This window comes from Gracilinanus agilis, chromosome 5 (genome assembly GCF_016433145.1).
Source record: "Gracilinanus agilis isolate LMUSP501 chromosome 5, AgileGrace, whole genome shotgun sequence".
Taxonomy (NCBI): Eukaryota; Metazoa; Chordata; class Mammalia; order Didelphimorphia; family Didelphidae; genus Gracilinanus; species Gracilinanus agilis.
This window is the reverse complement of record NC_058134.1, coordinates 66,059,237-66,076,701: the sequence shown is the minus strand read 5'-3', so window position 1 is coordinate 66,076,701 and position 17,465 is coordinate 66,059,237. Positions and strand designations below refer to the sequence as shown.

General features: G+C 37.9%; 1 protein-coding gene across 1 annotated transcript in view; it reads left to right on the top strand.

Moving 5' to 3' along the window:
• PRTFDC1 (phosphoribosyl transferase domain containing 1) overlaps positions 1 to 16,891 on the top strand; it is a 99,919-nt gene extending 83,028 nt beyond the window's left edge. Inside the window, exons 5-9 of the mRNA XM_044678368.1 lie at positions 9,710 to 9,727; positions 11,858 to 11,940; positions 13,035 to 13,081; positions 15,801 to 15,877; positions 16,476 to 16,891. Coding sequence (XP_044534303.1) covers positions 9,710 to 9,727; positions 11,858 to 11,940; positions 13,035 to 13,081; positions 15,801 to 15,877; positions 16,476 to 16,523 — 273 coding nt within the window. The 3' untranslated portion in view covers positions 16,524 to 16,891. The remainder of the gene's footprint in view (positions 1 to 9,709; positions 9,728 to 11,857; positions 11,941 to 13,034; positions 13,082 to 15,800; positions 15,878 to 16,475) is intronic.
• Positions 16,892 to 17,465: the final 574 nt, after the last annotated feature.

The window sequence follows — 17,465 nt, the reverse complement described above, 5'->3', positions numbered from 1 at the left end:
TTGTAATAAACTCAGGTTTTCTTGCCTTTTACATAGAAGGTAAGGAGTTAGAGATGTGGACTTGAAAATCAAATAAATTTATAAAAAGTTATTGCATCATTGTACTGATGCCTTATTCATGATACCTAACATATAGTGCTTTAAAGTTTGCCAAATCCTCTATCACTATTATCTCACAGCATCCCTAGGAGGAAGGTGTTATTATTACCCCCTTTTTATTTTATTTTATTAGGGTTATGTAAGTATTTTATTTCTTATTTTATTCACATGAAAATTGCACGTTTTTATTTTGAAGATTTTTTTTTTTACCAATTGCATGTAATAAATTTTCACATAAATTTTCTGAAGTCTCTCTTCTTGGAGCTGGTAAGCAATTTGATCTGAGTTATCCATGTATTATCATGCAAAACATAGTTCCATATTGTTCATTTTTGTAAGAGAGGACTCAGATAAAAGCAAAACTCCCCCCCAAAAAAGCCAAATAAACAATTGAAAAATCACATGCTTTGATCTGCATTCTGTCTCCAAAAGTTCTTTCTCTGGAGTGAATAGCATTTTTTTGTTGTAAATCCTTCAGAATTGTCCAAATCATCATATTACTGAGAGTCACAAAGGCTTTCACAGTGGATCGTTCCACTATGTACGATGTTCTCTTGTATCTTCCTTATTTTAGAGATGGAGAAACTGAGGCAGAGAGGTTAGGTGGCTTGTGCAGGGACACGAGCAAGGAAGGATCTGAGGTCGTATTTGGATTCTGATCCTGACTCTGGGTTCAGTGCTCTATCTACTGTGCCACCCAGCTGCCTCCTTCTCTGGCAGGTTCTTAACCTCTTTCATCTTCACTTTCTATCCAAAAAATGGGCATAATAATACCCTGCAGGGCTGATGTAAGAATTCAGTGAGATAACTTTAAAGGGATATACGAATGCTAATTAGTTTATTATATTCCTCTTTGTACTTGCCCTATTGCCCAATAAACTAGAAGTTCATCTAGGGCTAGAACTACTTCATTTGTCTTTGTTATTCCTAGCACCTAGCACAATACCTTGCACAAAGTAAGCAGTTAAAACAATATTTGTTAAATTAACCTGAATACCTTGATCATCAGGTCACTTTCCCTCCCTGCAACTCCATTTCCTCTTCTGTAAAATGGGAGGGTTGGAGGAGGTGATCCCGAAGACCCTTTTGAGGTTCAAATTTAATGATCCAGTGAAAATTATTGTTTCACTCTCATTTCTACTATCAGGATGTCCCATTTTTTAAAAATAGTTTTCCTTATCAAAACACACCCAGAAAGTCCCTTTTAGAAACTACCAAAGGACCAAGTCACTGCTGCAGTCATTAAAATTACTAAAGCCTTCTGTCCCCATTACCTATACCCCACCACTGCCTCCGTAGTCATTGGCATATCTAAACCAGTCTAGAACTAGAGGGGGAAAGTCTTTACTACTTCTTAGTTGTTGTTTAGACATTTTTCTATCAAGTCTGACTCTTTGTGACTCCTTTTGGGATTTTCTTGGCAAAGATAATGGGATGGTTTGCCATTTCCTTCTCTAAATCATTTTACAGATGAGGAACCTGAGGCAAACACGTAAAGTGACTTGCCCAGGGTCACACAGCTACTCAGTGTCTGGGGTCAGATTTGAACTCAGGAAGATGATTGTTCCCGACCCCAGGTCCCAGCACTCTATCCACTATGCCTGGAAGTATAGATATATCTATCTGTCTACCCGGTACCAGTACCTGTGCATGTCAAAGAAAAGCCAATGTAGATATCACTTCACTGCTAATAAGTCAAATCAAACTATTGTTTAGGTACATGATACCAGCCAACCAATCAATCACTCTCAGCCCTGGGTGTCAAGTCTAAACAAGTCAGCAAGCATTTGTTAAGCATTTACTAAAAAGCAAAAACAGTTCTTGCCCTGTGGGAGCTGGAATTATAATGGTGGAGACAATATTTCAAATAACGGTGCACAAACAGGATATATGTGAGGTAAATGAAAGATCATCTCGGAGCAAAGGCGTTGAGAGAAGCCAAGGAAGACTTCTTTCAGAAGGTGGGGTTTGAGGTCAAGACAAGAAAGGAGACTGTTCCAGACCTGAGAGATGACCAGAGAAAATCCACAGATACCTGGTGTCCTAGAAGTCATCCCAGCATTCCCCAACCAGGAGATAATTTACAGAATTCCAGCAACACTGGCTTTATGATGGCCACTCCATGACCCAAGTACTCCATCTCTCATTTCCAGGCATGCTCTCTGGCTCTTCCCATGTCTGGAATATTCTCCCTCCTCTACTCTTGACTTCTCTGACTTCCTTTCATTCCTTCCCATGTCTGGAATATTCTCCCTCCTCTACTCTTGACTTCTCTGACTTCCTTTCATTCCTAACTAAAATCTCTCCTTCTACAGAAAGCCTTCCCCAACCCCTCTTCACTCTGGTGCTAATCATGTTCTATTTATCCTGTCTAGAGCTTTATATTTGTTGCATGTTGTCTCCCTCATTAGATTGTAGGTTCTCAAGGGCAGAGTCTGTGTTTCCTCTCATTTTGTATCCCAGCCCTTAGCACTGTGCCTGGCATATAATAAATGTTGATTGATTGAACTACCTAAATCTTGATTTCATTCTCACATCTTTTCCCAAGATCCGTTTCCTCGAGCTATTTTTTACATCTTCTCCACATGTGTAAGTCATCTAAAGTAATACAGTGCCAAACTTTATTTACAGAGCCACCATTAATGCCTCTGATAGCCTGTGGGTCACCTGCAGTTCTGATTTTGAGGAGAACCGGTTCCACGATTCAGAGCTACGTAGCATCCCCAGGAAAATGTTGATGCTAAAATGACAGGTTTTCCCGAGATAGCAGCATGAGATCATTGAAGGAGCTGAGCTGTTTCCCAAATGCATAGCATGTAATGTAATAATGTAATGGCACGATCTGTAATAATGATGAAGAAAGGGATACTGAAAGCTTTTTAAAAGAAAAATCAATAGAATTTTGTTGTTGATTGAATTTGAGGGAGACTGAGCAGAAGATATTTAAAATGATCCCATATTCTTATTCAATTGGGATAAAAAATATCCAAGAAATAGTGCCCAGGGGTCGCTTTTCCATCCTGTGGAAATGAGGACATCATCTGGAAGAAAGATCCATGGCAGAGGTAGCATGGAAACACCTGGCTCAGTCGCATGGAAGAAAGGAAGACACCAACTTCACACCTCAGACTTATGAGTCAATATAAGTGGCTAGAAGAACTCATTCAAACCAATAGAGAGGACCAGCCAAGAATAGGAAAAGATGCCTTCCCCTACCGTCCCCCTCAAAATGAAGGGTGTAATTTTCAAGTTCCCTGAAGCCTGAAATTCAAGAAAAGAAAATGTGGGAAGTTTATATAGAAAAGGATCTTTTTCCAGGTAGAGAAGGCAAGTCTCCCTTCCAGACCAGTGATCCTTGGGATCCTTTCCAATACTGAAATCTTGTCTCTTGCTATCTGAAAGCACTCTTACAGTGCCTTCCTAAGGCTTCTAGTAACATGAGGGTTGAGGAAGAAGAAAACCCTGTACAGAAAGGGGCTTTTTTCCCTCTTACAGTATGGAAAAGATATTCACATGGAAGCCTGTCTGAGTCATGGGTTTAAATCTGTTGAAGAAATGGAGCCTTTAACGATCTAGATAAATGGCCTCTTTACCCCACCATGATAAAAGCATTTTTTTTGTATGTGTTCAAGCTGTCTGCACAATGTGCTCCTGTGAATAATTTTTATCTTATTAGGGGTTATTTTGATTCTGACCCACTGCAAAACCAGTGCATCCATTAGAGCAAGAAAATAATATTCATATTTAAGGGGAGGGAAATCTCTGAAAACCAAGGATAAAACTCAATGCATGGAAACAATGGCTAGATCTGACTGCCTGAGAGCACAGATGTGTGGGTTAAGAGCAAAATGTCAGGGTTATTTTTTTTTTTAATTAATCTAAGCAAGTTTATAATCCATTGCCAGAATGAAGCATCTGAACCTGCCAAATTTTTTTTTGGCCCTAGTTGTGTTAATAACTGTTTCAATCATTCCTTCTCATTGTATCTCTGACTAGGCTGAGAACTTGTCCAGTGATAAAAATGGACTCAGAGATCTCAGATTCTATTAGATTGGGGGCTCTTCAAGGGCCAAGATTGTATTTGTCTTTCTTTGTATGCCCAGCACTTAGCACATTGCCTAGAGGTGGTAGGCACTCCATAAATGTTTGCTGACTGACTCATGGTCCTTACAGCTCTGAGAATTATCAGAGAAATAATATATTGTTCTGAATTTTCCATAATCTCATATATATTAAGTAATATGTACTATATACATTATATACATTCCCATTTAAAGTCATTCTTGATATTTGTAGGCAATATGACTGGTGATAATTGCTCTTTCTCTTTGACTGTGGCTAGTAGCTACCAGATGTTTCTCATAATATATAAAATAGATTGTTACTGACAGGAGTATGCAAGAACAAGCTTAAAGCAGCCCTGGAGAGCTGATTGTTAAATTTTCAGTGTGGACTTCCCCACCACCACCACCACCACCACCACACCAGAGCCTGGTTATAAACATTTTGGTTCTAGAACAGCTGAATAAGGTACCACAGTGATACATTAAATAAGAAAATTAAATGTAAGAAATTCTTCCATTGTGATACATCTTTGAATATTCTATTTTTAGCAAACAGTTGTGATCTGCATATACTTACTTTCAAGCTTGCAGCCTGAAATAGCAAGAAAAGAAAAAGATTCAGAGAGAGTATATTTTTGGTTCCCCACAAAAACTTTGCCTTCAGCCAGTGGGCTGGAGATTTTGCTAGGTTTTTGGTGAGGAAATGAACTAGGTGTGATGAGATGATTCAGACAGTTACTGGCAAACATCTGAGATTCAATAATCATAATATTATCAGATTGGAAGTGTTTTAGAAGGTACAGTAGGTTTTGAACAGTCTCAAAAAATGAAAGCACTTGGGAGACTTGGAAGTAGACTTCAAAAAATAACTGGAAACGAATTGTGTAGTTCAGCCCAGAGACATAGAAAATGTTAAGGATAAGCAAAAATATTAAAAAATATTAAGGGAATTGCTAGCATTATTCACTGGGGGGCATGAATGAAAATGAGGACAAATCACTTGCTAAATTTTTATTTAATCTTGCTGTGTGGTACGTGAGGGCTAATAATAGTTTCCATTTATATAGCATTTAACAATTTGCATTCATTCCATCATTTGATTTTCACAACTCTGTGGGATACGTAGGACGATTATTACTGTTCCCATTTTGTTGATAAGACTCAGAAAGATTTAGTCCCCTGTCCAAGTTCACATACCTACTAAGTGGTTGATCCAAAACAAGAATGTACTTGTTCTGGTTTTTGATCCAATATTCTTGCCACTTAACACACATAGCTGTCTTTCGTTTTGATTTAGCCAGAAAACTGGAGGCGGATGGGGTAGGAAGGGTGGAAACCTGCTGTATCTGGAGCTAGTACAGTCTGGTAATTAACTGCAGTGGTCTGTTACAATTCAATTTTAATTTGATGCAGTGAACATATTTAACACACAGTCACTATTAAGAAATTAAAGATTTAGAAAAAAGAAAGATAATAGTTTTATTTTAGCTACCAGCAAGACTCATCAGTTCTCTCTTAATTATTCACACTTTCCCAATTAAATCCTGGATCCCCTAACATCTGGCTTTCTTCTCTAAGATGTTGGATCAAGGGTGTTAACATTGAATTCTTTACATTCTCAGATTTGGGGATTTCATACCAGAATCCTGACAGAGCAGAAGGTAATCACTTAAATAGGTTTACCTTGGCTTCTTATCTAGATGACAAAGTCTCCAGAGTCTTTTATTCTTCAGATGAACTCATGATGAGGACATCTATTTGTTGGTCTGTGATCTTGGAAAACTCTGAGAAAGGAAGATATATAGTATATAGGCACTTCACAGAAATGTATAACCAAAAACTATTCCCCTAGTGGTCAAGGGAGATGGGAGGTCCTGAATTCAAATCTGGCCTTATTTACTTCCTAGACTGGTGACCCTGAGCAAGTAAGTCACTTAACCCTAATTGCCTATTAGCGCTCTCCTGCCTTGAAACTGATATTTAGTATCAATTCTAAGACAAAAAGATAAGGATTAAAAAAAAAAAAAGAATGGACAGATAATGGACTTCTTAATGGTTCACCAGACAACTTTTGGGGAGTCTCATATTGCCAGGCTTGCTATGGCTTTCTTGTATCCTTAATGTGCCATTTGTGATGGTTAACTTTGCCACGTAGGTGGAAACTTGTTCTATTTGTTAGTTTGTCAAGAACACCATTGGGATTTTCCATTGTTTATTTCATCAGTTGACTAATTTTGCATAGTAATCTTCTATTTGAGGTGTCTGGACAATTGTAACCTTGCAAATATGCTTTTGGAGTTTTATTGTTAGAATTCTAAGCTCTGTGGTTTTTGGAATGTTCAATTCAGTACCCAGAGCACACTGATTTTGGAGGGATTCTGTTCAAATGTCCTCTCAGTTTTAGCCACAATCTCTTCACTTGCTCAACATCACCCAGAACCAATTTTATTGTGAATTGAACCAGTTTCTTAAAATTTCCTCACCCAATTGTTAATTAAATTTCTCCAGGAATCCTCCTTCTTGTTGTGGGAGGCCAATTTTCTTCTTACTCCTATTAGGGACTTGAGTTCAGCTAACCAAAAAATGCAAGTGACTATTTCTTCCATGTTTGTCATCTTCAATTTGAGAGACTAAAACAAAAAATTTTAGTTTGTTATTCAAAAGTCATAAGATTAAGCATAAAAAAATCTAACCAAACTTTCAGATGTTTTTGCAAGTTCATTGTATTTATATTTATGATAATTTTAAAGTCTAAAATGATGCTATGATTTGGGGATGTGCTATATATACAATAACTACAACAGTATTAAAAGGAAAAAAACAACTGAAAAACAACTGAAACCAAATGCTGTAAAATTACATTGACCACCATGGAAAAATATTCTTAATTAATTAATTAATTAATTAAACTTTAAAACTAATTACATTGACCAAGTTTGGCCCCTGAGAAGAGCTAGAAGAAGTCATTCCCCCTCCTTCTTTTCAGGGATAGAGAACCATGACTGTGGAACACTGTACATGTCAGACATTTTCAATGCATTGTTTAGTTTTTCTCTTCTCTTATTCTTTTAAAATTTCATAACAGGTAATTGTTTCTGATGGTAAATATAAAAGATATAAAAACAAAAGATATCCATTTTAAAAAGAAAAGTCAGACTGGGAGAGGTGCCATGAGATTGGAGATAGTCAAATATTATCCAAATTTTTCATAAAGGAAAAAGTGTAGTGTAGAGATTAAAATTAATATTCAGTAACTTAATATTATATTTTATAAAGTTTTATTAATAATAAACTAACATAAAATACTAGAGTGAAAAAGGTGATAAACTCACTTTCGCCAAATCGTGAAGGAGAGAGAAAGAGGGAGGAGCTACAAAACCTTATAAAACAATAACATGACTACACAAATGTGGAGGCGCAGGAGAGATTAAAGGAAATTTTGGGATATACTAAGGGACTTATGGGGGATGAAGTCCAAGGTTCAAAATCTCCATTTATACAGTAGAATCTTCAAAAAGTCTGTGAACTTAATTTGGATCCCTGTTAAAAACTCTAAAGCAAGAGTTCCCAACTGGAGTCTATGAACTTTTTAGAAAATATCTGAATAATTGTATTTCAATATAATGTTTCCTTTGTAATCCTCTGTATTTTATTGCATACATCTCACAGCATGATTCTGAGAAGGAACTTGTAGTGTTCGCCAGACTTACAAAGGGGTCTATGACACACACTAAAAAAGGTTAAGAACCCTTGTTTTAGAGCACATTATTAAAGGAATGGTTTGTGAGGCTTCAGAATGGAAAGGGGTAAACAATAATAGCTAGCATGGCTACATCAAACAGATACTTAAATAAATATGTTTGTTGAATCATCATGCCAGACTAACCTCATTTTCTTTTTTGATAGGATTATTAGGTTAGTGGATAAAGAGGATGTCATAGTATAATATAAATTAATTTTAGCAAGATATCTGACACATTTCTTGTTGAAAGTGTGAACAAACTGGAGTGACATGAGCTAAATGATCAGTTATCATTATTAGTAATAACTAGCATTTACATAGTACATATAATGTGCCAGGCACTATGCTAAGCACTTTGCAAATATTATCTCATTTGATCCTCACTACAATCCTGGAGGTAGATACTGTTATTGTTGCTGCATTTCATAGTCAAAGAAAGTGAAGCAGACAAATTAAGTGACTCTCCCAAGGCCACTCACTAAGTATCTGAGGCTGGATTTGAATTCAGATCTTCCTGACTCCAAATCCAATGCTTTATCCACCAGTTATAGGGATTTGTAATCCTTTGACCAAATTCAAAGAGTAGTCAATGGTGCCAGTGTCATCTTGGAGGGAGGGATCTAGTAGAACATCCCTACGGATATATATGTTCTTGACCCTATGCTAGTTTCATCCATTCTTTGAGTAATGATAGAGTTCACATATTTAGGAAAACTTGACAAGATGGTTAAGAGCTCTTGTTAGGCTAGAATAATAAGTTGAATCTAATAGGAATAAAAATATAGTTCTTTATTTGGGATTTTAAAAAATATCTCTACAAGTATTGGGTACAGCAAATAGGGACAAAAAAAAACAATCTTTAATGGGGGGGGTGCAAAATTCTAGGAATTTCAGTGGGCTGTAAACTTAATATGAGCCACTAGTGTGTTGTGGCAATCAAAAAGCTAACTTATTTCTTGGCTATATTAAGAGAACCAAGGAAGTGACAGCTCCCCTCTACACAAGCTAATTCAAGAATTTCTGGAGCATTGTGCTTGGCTCTGTGTGCTAAACTGTAAGAAAATTAATACAAGCTGAGTCGTGTTCTTCAGAGGGCATCCAAGATGGTGGAGAAGATTGGATGCTATGACTTATGATGATTAGTTGGAGGAACTAGAGATCTTTTACCTTGAGAACAGAAAGTTCGGAGAGGGGAACACGATGGCTGTTTTTGAGTTTTTCAAAGGCTTTTAAGTAGAGAGAGATTAGACTTTTTTATGTTTGGTCCCACCAGGGAGAATTAAGAGCTACTGATCCAAGTTATAGTAAGGAAATTTCAGGATCAATGTAAGAAAAAAAATTCCTGCCAATTCAAAATGTCCAAAAGTAGAACGAGCTGCATCTGGGGTAGTGGGTTCCTTTTCATTAGAGGATAGATGGCATCAGGTCAGCAAATGGCAGTTGGATGAGGGGAGTAGATAACCTCTGAGGACTTCCTAATTCTGAGATGATATGAAACTATTTGATATCCAGAAGATACTATGACAAGTCAAGGCAAACTAATTCAACAAACTTTTATTGAGTACCTGTGTATGAGGCTCTCCTAAGTACTAGGGATATGAAGAAAAGAAGAAGGAAAAAAAGTTTCTGCTGAGGACCAAACAAATTAATGAACACCCAGAGTGGTCCAGAGTAAGTGGGTCATAGAGCCACATATTTAATAGGCTTCTCTGCTGTAGAGACAGCTGGAGCAAAATGAATTTTAAATGGAACAAAACTCTTCAAATTGTATTCTGAATAACTGTGTTTCTCTTGTCTCTTTCAGAATGTACTAATTGTGGAGGTAAGCCGGCTTTACCCCATCCATTTTTTGATAGTTGGCAAAATGTTATGGTGAGTTTTTAAATTAGCACTCGGTGTTCCTCATCTCCAAAGAATTATTGGATTCTCATTGTGTACTAGCTGTTACTTGGATTCTATAGAACAAGATGGTAAGATGTAATTGCTGTCCTTAAATTCTTTTTAAAACAAGAAGATTTGGATTCTTGTGAATTGACTGATTGATTGATGGTCCCAGCTCTACCATTTCCCAACTAACTTTTATAAATCACTTAACCCTAATTAGTCTCAGTTTTCTCATCAATTAGCAGAGATAATAATATCCACCATACCTACTTAAAAACATATTTTAACACCATATATGGTAATAAATGCAAAAATGCATTGCAAATAATCAAATGTTATACAAATGCAAGGTTCCATTATCAGAAAATTCAATTAAACAAGTTATTAAGTGGCTATTAAGTGCTGCTACTAACCTCCTGTTAGAGAGATCGATTCAGAATCAGACTGAGACTTCTTTGAACATGTTCAATTCAGGAATCTGTTTTGTTTGACTGTACGTGTTTGTAACAGGTATGGTTTTTCTTGCCTTCTCAGTTAGAGGGCAGGATCGGGGGAGAAAATGTAGATCTTTTTTTAAAAAGTATCTACTATGTCCAAGGCTATTTTTTTTTCCTTTCGAAAAGAATAATCCTTTGCTTTTGGATCATGGAATTTTAAAATGGAGGGTTCCTTAGAGATCATCTCTTCCAAGTTCCTCTTTTTACAGATGAGTAACTGAGAGTTAAAAGAGTAAAGTGCCATGTTTAAGCTAACACAGGTAGCAAGTAGACCACTTTATCCTTTTTCTAAGGGCTTTTGTTTCCACTGACTTATTTGATCTTTACAACTATATGATGTAGGAGAGTTCATTTCCATTTTTCGGCTGAAGAAATGTTTGGGTAGTCTCACAACTATTTAGTGATAGGTCTGGGGAAGCCAAGTCTATTTATGTCTAAGCTAGTGCTCTGTCTTCCACATCTGCTCCCCTCTAAGACCCAGCCAAGACTCAGGAAGGGTACTCATCCACTGGACAGCTGAGATGGAAATTGTGGCACATTTGTCCAAAAAAGAATATACTCTTGTCTAGAACAGGGGTTATTAACCTGGGATCTTCTAACTTCTTTTTGTTTATTTGATTTTGTAAAAATATTTTGATAAATGCATTTCAAAATAATTGGTTCCTTTGTAATTTTATTTTATACATTTTTTATTCTGAGAAAGGGCCCCTAGGCTTTACCAGATTGATTGTCAAAAGTGGTCCCTGACTCCAAAAAACATTAAGAACCCCTGGTTTAGAGTAGGTATAGGCAGGTATTTTCAGTGAGTCACATAGAGTTCTCAGATGAACTTTGTTGAGAAAATATTCTAAGTTATTACCCTGAGATTTCCTTGATATATATCACATGTATATAAACCCATTATTGCTCAACAAAACTTGTGTCTGTCCTCCATTTGAAAAAAATTGCTCAATCTAGGCTGTTGGCATATAATAAATCTTTTTGTTTTACCAATCAGCAACTGCCAGCTTATATCTGTTTTTAAAAAAAGATTTCTGCACCCTCTTTTGCTTTAATTGTGCCTCAGGTCATCAGTGATGATCCCCAGTCAAATGCAGTTGTGCCCAGCTATCCCAAGTCTCAGTTCCCTCCCTGTCACCAGCTGCTTTCCAGACCCTTCTCACTGATTTAGTCACAGATTCAGTCCCTAAATGGGAGTGCTGAAGTGGGGGTGGTGTTTATCCTTTAAGGGTATTGAGATGTAGAATATGTCCATGAAAATTCATGTGCATTGTATTGTGTCCTATAACCTCCAGGCCAAATTTAGTCCTTGAAAGTGCACTCACAGTTCTAATTCTAATCAAAGGGAAACCACATGTACATATCCACAGACTGAATTTAGCCCTTCCAGCTAGGAGCCAGAGGCTTCAAAGAGTCACTTCTACACTCAGTTTCCTGGGAGGAGGGCAAGCCTTACAAAGATATCATCCATCCAAGCTCCTCTCCCTTCTCACTCTTGATAATATTCCTAATCAGGGCACATTGTTATAGGGGAAGATTGATGTTGAATATATCTATATCTTTTTCACAAGGATGTTGTTGGAACAGGGAGGACCATGAAATCTTTGCTTGACAAAATAGAAAAATACAAACCCAACATGATTAAAGTGGCAAGGTGAGTCTGAAATTCACAGTTAAATTCTATTCTTTCTCATTTTAAAAAGTAAAGCAAGGTACTGTGTAATTAGAATTTTGAACCCCAGGACTCCATTTCCAAGAATTCCTCTTTTGTCCCCACATTACTTCCTTACCTTTTGTAGATAAAAGCTTCTGTAACTCTGCCCTCTCTCTCTTCTCCCCCTATTGGGGGTAGGGAAACTACTCTTTACTCAGGCTATTACTTTCCTCTAGTTCAAATGATTATTAATAAATCTTATAAAAGATAATACTTGGAGTTAATGGATATTAATTTTAATCTTACAGTACCTTTGTAGGATTTGGATGCTTCAACCATGATCCTTGTCCCCGGGAGATCTGTGATTGGCCACAACACAAAAATCAACCCCAATGGCTCCCAAGCTACTGATGGGGCAAGGGAAGGGGCAGCATTATGCTGTGTCTTCTAGGGCCCTCCTCTACCCACCACTCACTCTTTGGCCCTTCTTAGAAGTAGCTTAGATGAGCCCCATCGATAGCGCCCTACTTTCTTCCTTCATCAAAGCGGCAGTGCTCATGGTGCAAAGAGAAGCACTAACAAAAACTGAAATGGGATCCAAGACAACCTGGGTAATTCTGTAGTTCGCCAGGTGTGCGGTGGCAGGAAATGCATGAAGTGATGAAAGAAAACTATCTGCCTTGGATCTTTCAAAAAACTTTATTAAAAGAAAAAAAAAAACCACCGGAGTTCCCCTAGGCTGAAATTAACTAACCCCACTAAACCCTGAATCTTCTCAGATTCAAAGTTTCCTCCTAGGCCTGGGATTGGTCCTTATATAGCCCTATCCTGTGCCTGGAAGTGGAGGGGTGTGGTCTCCCCCTAGCATGGGATTGGTTCATTCAGGACCAATCCCATGCCAGGAAATAGGCGTGGTCCCTCCCCCAGCACAGGATTGGTCCATTTAAGACCAATCCCACATCAGGAAGTAAGGGGGAGGGACCCTTGGGCATGCCAGCGGAACTACACTTCTAATCCCACATGAATCTTAAAGAGGCCTCCCAAAGATAGGCTATTTCAGCTACTCCTAACATTTTATCTCTTTTTAATGATAGTTTGTTGGTGAAGAGAACACCCAGAAGTGATAGCTTTCGTCCTGACTGTAAGTACTCTTCTTGAGAATCTTTTGACTACCAGTCAGTGATATTCAATGTCCATGTTCCGGCAGAAGCTGGGTAGGCCTGGCAGAACCACCGCATCCCTCTGGTAGCTCCAGCCACCCGAGAGAACAGATGGCCCCCAGATTCCCAATTTGCCCATTTCTGTCTTCGTGGGTCCTGTTGAACTTGGTCATTTATCACTGTTCTTGGCTTTATAGTATGACTTTGTTTTATCATGGTGTATTCCTTTTAAGACCTGTATTGAGGAGGGATCTTTTCCTGTCTGACTGGACCCAATAGAGTCCCGCCTCTCCATTGGCCGTCTCCCCATTGGCCGTCTCCCATTGATCATCCAAGGCCATGAAGTATAAATGTGGGAAGGTTTATGCAAATGGCCTTTCAGAAGTTATTACAAAACAAAATTATTCCTGGTAAAGTATTATGTGACTGAATTTTGATCAAATCTGGAAGGAGAATTCCTCCTAGATTGGCCATTTGACCAAATTTTTTTTCATTGCATAAAATCAGAAAGAGGGGGAAAAAAAACCTAGAAAGTATCCTCTTTGGCCTTAGCTTTCAGGACATGCTATCCAGGAGATGAACTTTCTCATCATAGAATGCATTTCTCTCATTCTTCCACATCATCGAGGCAGGTCAGAAGCCTGAAAAAATAAACCTACAGGCCATTGATTTATTATGTTATCTGTAGAAGTGACCCTTTTTTCCCTTAGTTGTATGGTATCTGGAATGTAATGCAAAAAGTCCATGACTTGATTTTCACAAGTTATGTTTGCTCCAAACCCCTGAGATAATTTGGCTGAGACTTTGGACGGCAAGCTGAATAAACATTAGAGCAAGGGAAGTACAGTATGGATGGGGAACATGCCAATGACATCAAGTGATTCCCTTTAGACCAAAAACAATTTTTTTAAGACTAAAACATTTTCTTATTTACATGTTAGTAAAAATAATTAAGTTTTCTAAAAAGTATGATCCCATAATACTATCCTGTAGCATTCAAATTCAGTTAAAGGTTGATTAAGAATGTGCTGTACTAATTGCTGAGCCTGATGCCAAATATATAACAGCACAGTGCCTGGCATACAATTGATGCTTAATAAATGTTCGTTGCTTGACTGATTGATAGAAAGATTAATAAGACCTATATTTTTTGCTCAGGAACTTTAGAGAGATAATAGGCATAGTTCAAAATAGACTATGATGACTACATAGGAAAGCGGGCAAACAAATGAATATGAGAGAACCAAATATGTCCAGATGGGTGCAAGGGGGGTAGTGTATCAGTAGTAAAGGTTCTCTGGAAGAAATGGCATTTGAGATGAGCCTTGAAGGGTGGGTGGAATATCAACAGGTTGAGTTGGGGGAATGAGGGCTTTCCATGTGGCTGGAGTAGTGTGAGCAAAGACTTGAAGGCTGGCAAGTTCAGAATGTTTATGGAATGATGAAAAGTCTTATTTGACTTAATTATAGGGTGCAAAGTGAAAAGCATGGTAAATTAATAGACTGGTACCTCAAGGTAGATGGCCTTCAATGCTGGGCTAGGGATTTGCTGGCCTTTGTTTTGGTAGACCATTTAATAGCTAGCATTTATATTACACTTTAAACACTATTATCATGACTATTTTATACATGAGGAAATAGACTTAGAAATAAGGTGATACATCCAGGGTTACACAGGTATGAAGTGTCTGAGCCAAGATTTGAACTCAGGTCTTTCTGACTCCCAAGTACAGCATCTTGGGCATTACCCTACCTAAGTATAAGTATCCAATTTTGAGCCCCAGGAAGGTTTCAAGCAGTGGATTGGCATGTTCAGATCTGTGTGTGAGTAAGATCATTAATGGTTGTCCTTATGTACTCCTCCTAGGTCAAAGTGCAGAGCTACAGGTTTACTTAGGGTCAGTGGGAATGGAGGAGACCTTGGGAATTCATTTCTGTTTCAGGCAAGATGGTGGACGTGAGACCTTCCCAGAAGGAGTTTCCGAAACCCAGACTGGAGTGACCCAACCTGGTGTCCAATAACCTTCCCTGTCAGGAAATTCTTCCTTTCCTTAATCTAAATCTCTCATGTTGCAGGTGAAGCCAATTTTCTTTTGTTCTGCCTTCTAGAGAGATAAAGCACTATTTACTATTCACCTCTTGCCTGCTTGCAGACCCTTATGGAGCCCCATGCTCAGAATTCTCTGCTTCAGGTTGAATCCTCCCCATTTTCTTTGACCTTGCTTCATCAGTCCTTTTCCAACCCTTTCCTCACCTGGGTGGCTATCCCCTGACTCCCACCGAGTACAATAGGAGGATTACCTCACAGTCCCTAAATTCCAGCTTGTTCTTGATGCATGGAGTATTCTAGGAATAATGGCTGCCATTCGTAGAGCCCATCAGAGCTTTCAGAATGTTTTCACTGATGTTATTTAATGTGACCGTGCTTGCTTTTTTCACAGCATCACATGAGAAAACTCATGTTCAGCTTGTTATGCACCAGGGCACCTGGCTCTGTCTCAGTTCTATTCATTCAGTCATTCTTTGATATGATTTTGCTCACAAAATATACCATCTCACCTAAGCCCCTGTTGAACTGCATCCAAACCTGTGTATTCTTATCACTTCTCTAGCTTGCTTCTAGTGAATAAATGGACACAGAATGAATTCACAAAGTTCTCTTAGCTAATAGATTTATACTTATTTTTTTTTCCTACTAAGATACTGGATTTGAGATTCCAGATTTATTTGTGGTGGGCTATGCCTTGGATTACAACGAATACTTCAGAGATCTCAATGTAAGTCTTTCATTACTCCTAACTTATTTCCTAACCTACTGAAAATATTTAGGTTCAGTTCCATTTATCAGAAATATATATGTGTGTAGAACTATATATATATATATATATATATATATATTTCTTAAACAAGCCTAGAAAAGATAATACTAGGAATGCAGGTTATTCACAAGTCATTTTTCTTTTCATTTGACAACTGGACAAATACACGCCTGGAGCTAACGTAGGGATTGGTATATTCTTTCTCTTCATTCTAGACATATAATTTACCCTCTGGTTATCCTAATAACTAAGTGTCTTGAGCTTCTGTCAATGATAGGAGTAATATGACATTCCCCTCCTATCCTTCAGGCTCATGCCACCCACATGAGAAGGGTTAGACAAGAATTCATACTGTACTCAAAATCATTAGACTCCAAGAAATCAAAGCTGGAAGAGTGGAGAACATTAGTCATTTCGCAATTGATTTTGCATATATTTTTAAATTATAAATATTGATTATAAGTTTGCAGCCTCTGTTATTTATGGAAGAAGTTTAGTTGTGCTTCTCTATTTACTTACTGTGTGCCTAATTCATCTTAAAATCCTGTTATTTCAGCATATATGTGTGATCAGTGAACAAGGCAAAGCAAAATATCGAGTTTAAAGAAGTACATTCTCACCACGTGAAAAGCTGCAATTTTCCTGAACTCCCTAATTGTCCTATACCTTTGACTACAATTAAAAAGCCTTTGCACATGCGCGCACGTGTGTGTATAGTGTGTGTATGAGAGAGAAAGTCAGCTCTTCAGACATCCCCATGAATCAGGATATTAAAAATTGGTTTCATCTGAAAGCATTCTTTTCAGGGATCATAACAGTTGAGTAGCATGTCTTCATCATGAAGGCTCTTTACTTGATTTGTTCCAAGTCAAACACTCCACCTGGTGACTCACTACTTCTCTCTACCTTCATGCTCCCAAATTACACTTTACTGGCTCAGATAGTCCTTTGGACTCAATGTTTTTCTCTAGAATTCCCCACCCCAATCTGCTAGTTACTCAATTATTATTATTTTCTTGCTGAACAGTTTCTTAGGTTTGTTTTTTTCTGGTCACAAACTGAGAGATGAATTGTTTTCCTTGAAATCTGAGTCCACACAACTGGGATGCACACAATTCCTGTGCCCAGAAGGAAGGAGGGAAGAAAGATAGTTTAATATATATTTATGTGTTTGCCCATTTCTGGAGGCCATTATCATCTGCTTTGTCAAAACCTTTCAAAACCTCAGGGTACTCTGAATCTTAATGATGCTACAAAATGAGCCTTTGCATGGCACTCTGGAATTGAACTTCCAGGACGTGACAGTGGCATGTCCTGTCTGCACAGACGTACTCAACTGTGTTTAATCCACTGAATTTTAATTAGAAAAAAGCACAATGCCAGTGAGGCTTTCGTTTCTAAGCTGTTTCCCTTGATTTTGAGTGGTAAATGAGCAAGTAGCCAGATCTGGAGTAGAAAGGACAGCTCCTTTCACATGTATATTTCCATGCTTGGAGCTAATCAAGTAGAAGTCTGTGCTTATGTTGAAATTATCCCAATGCTAGTT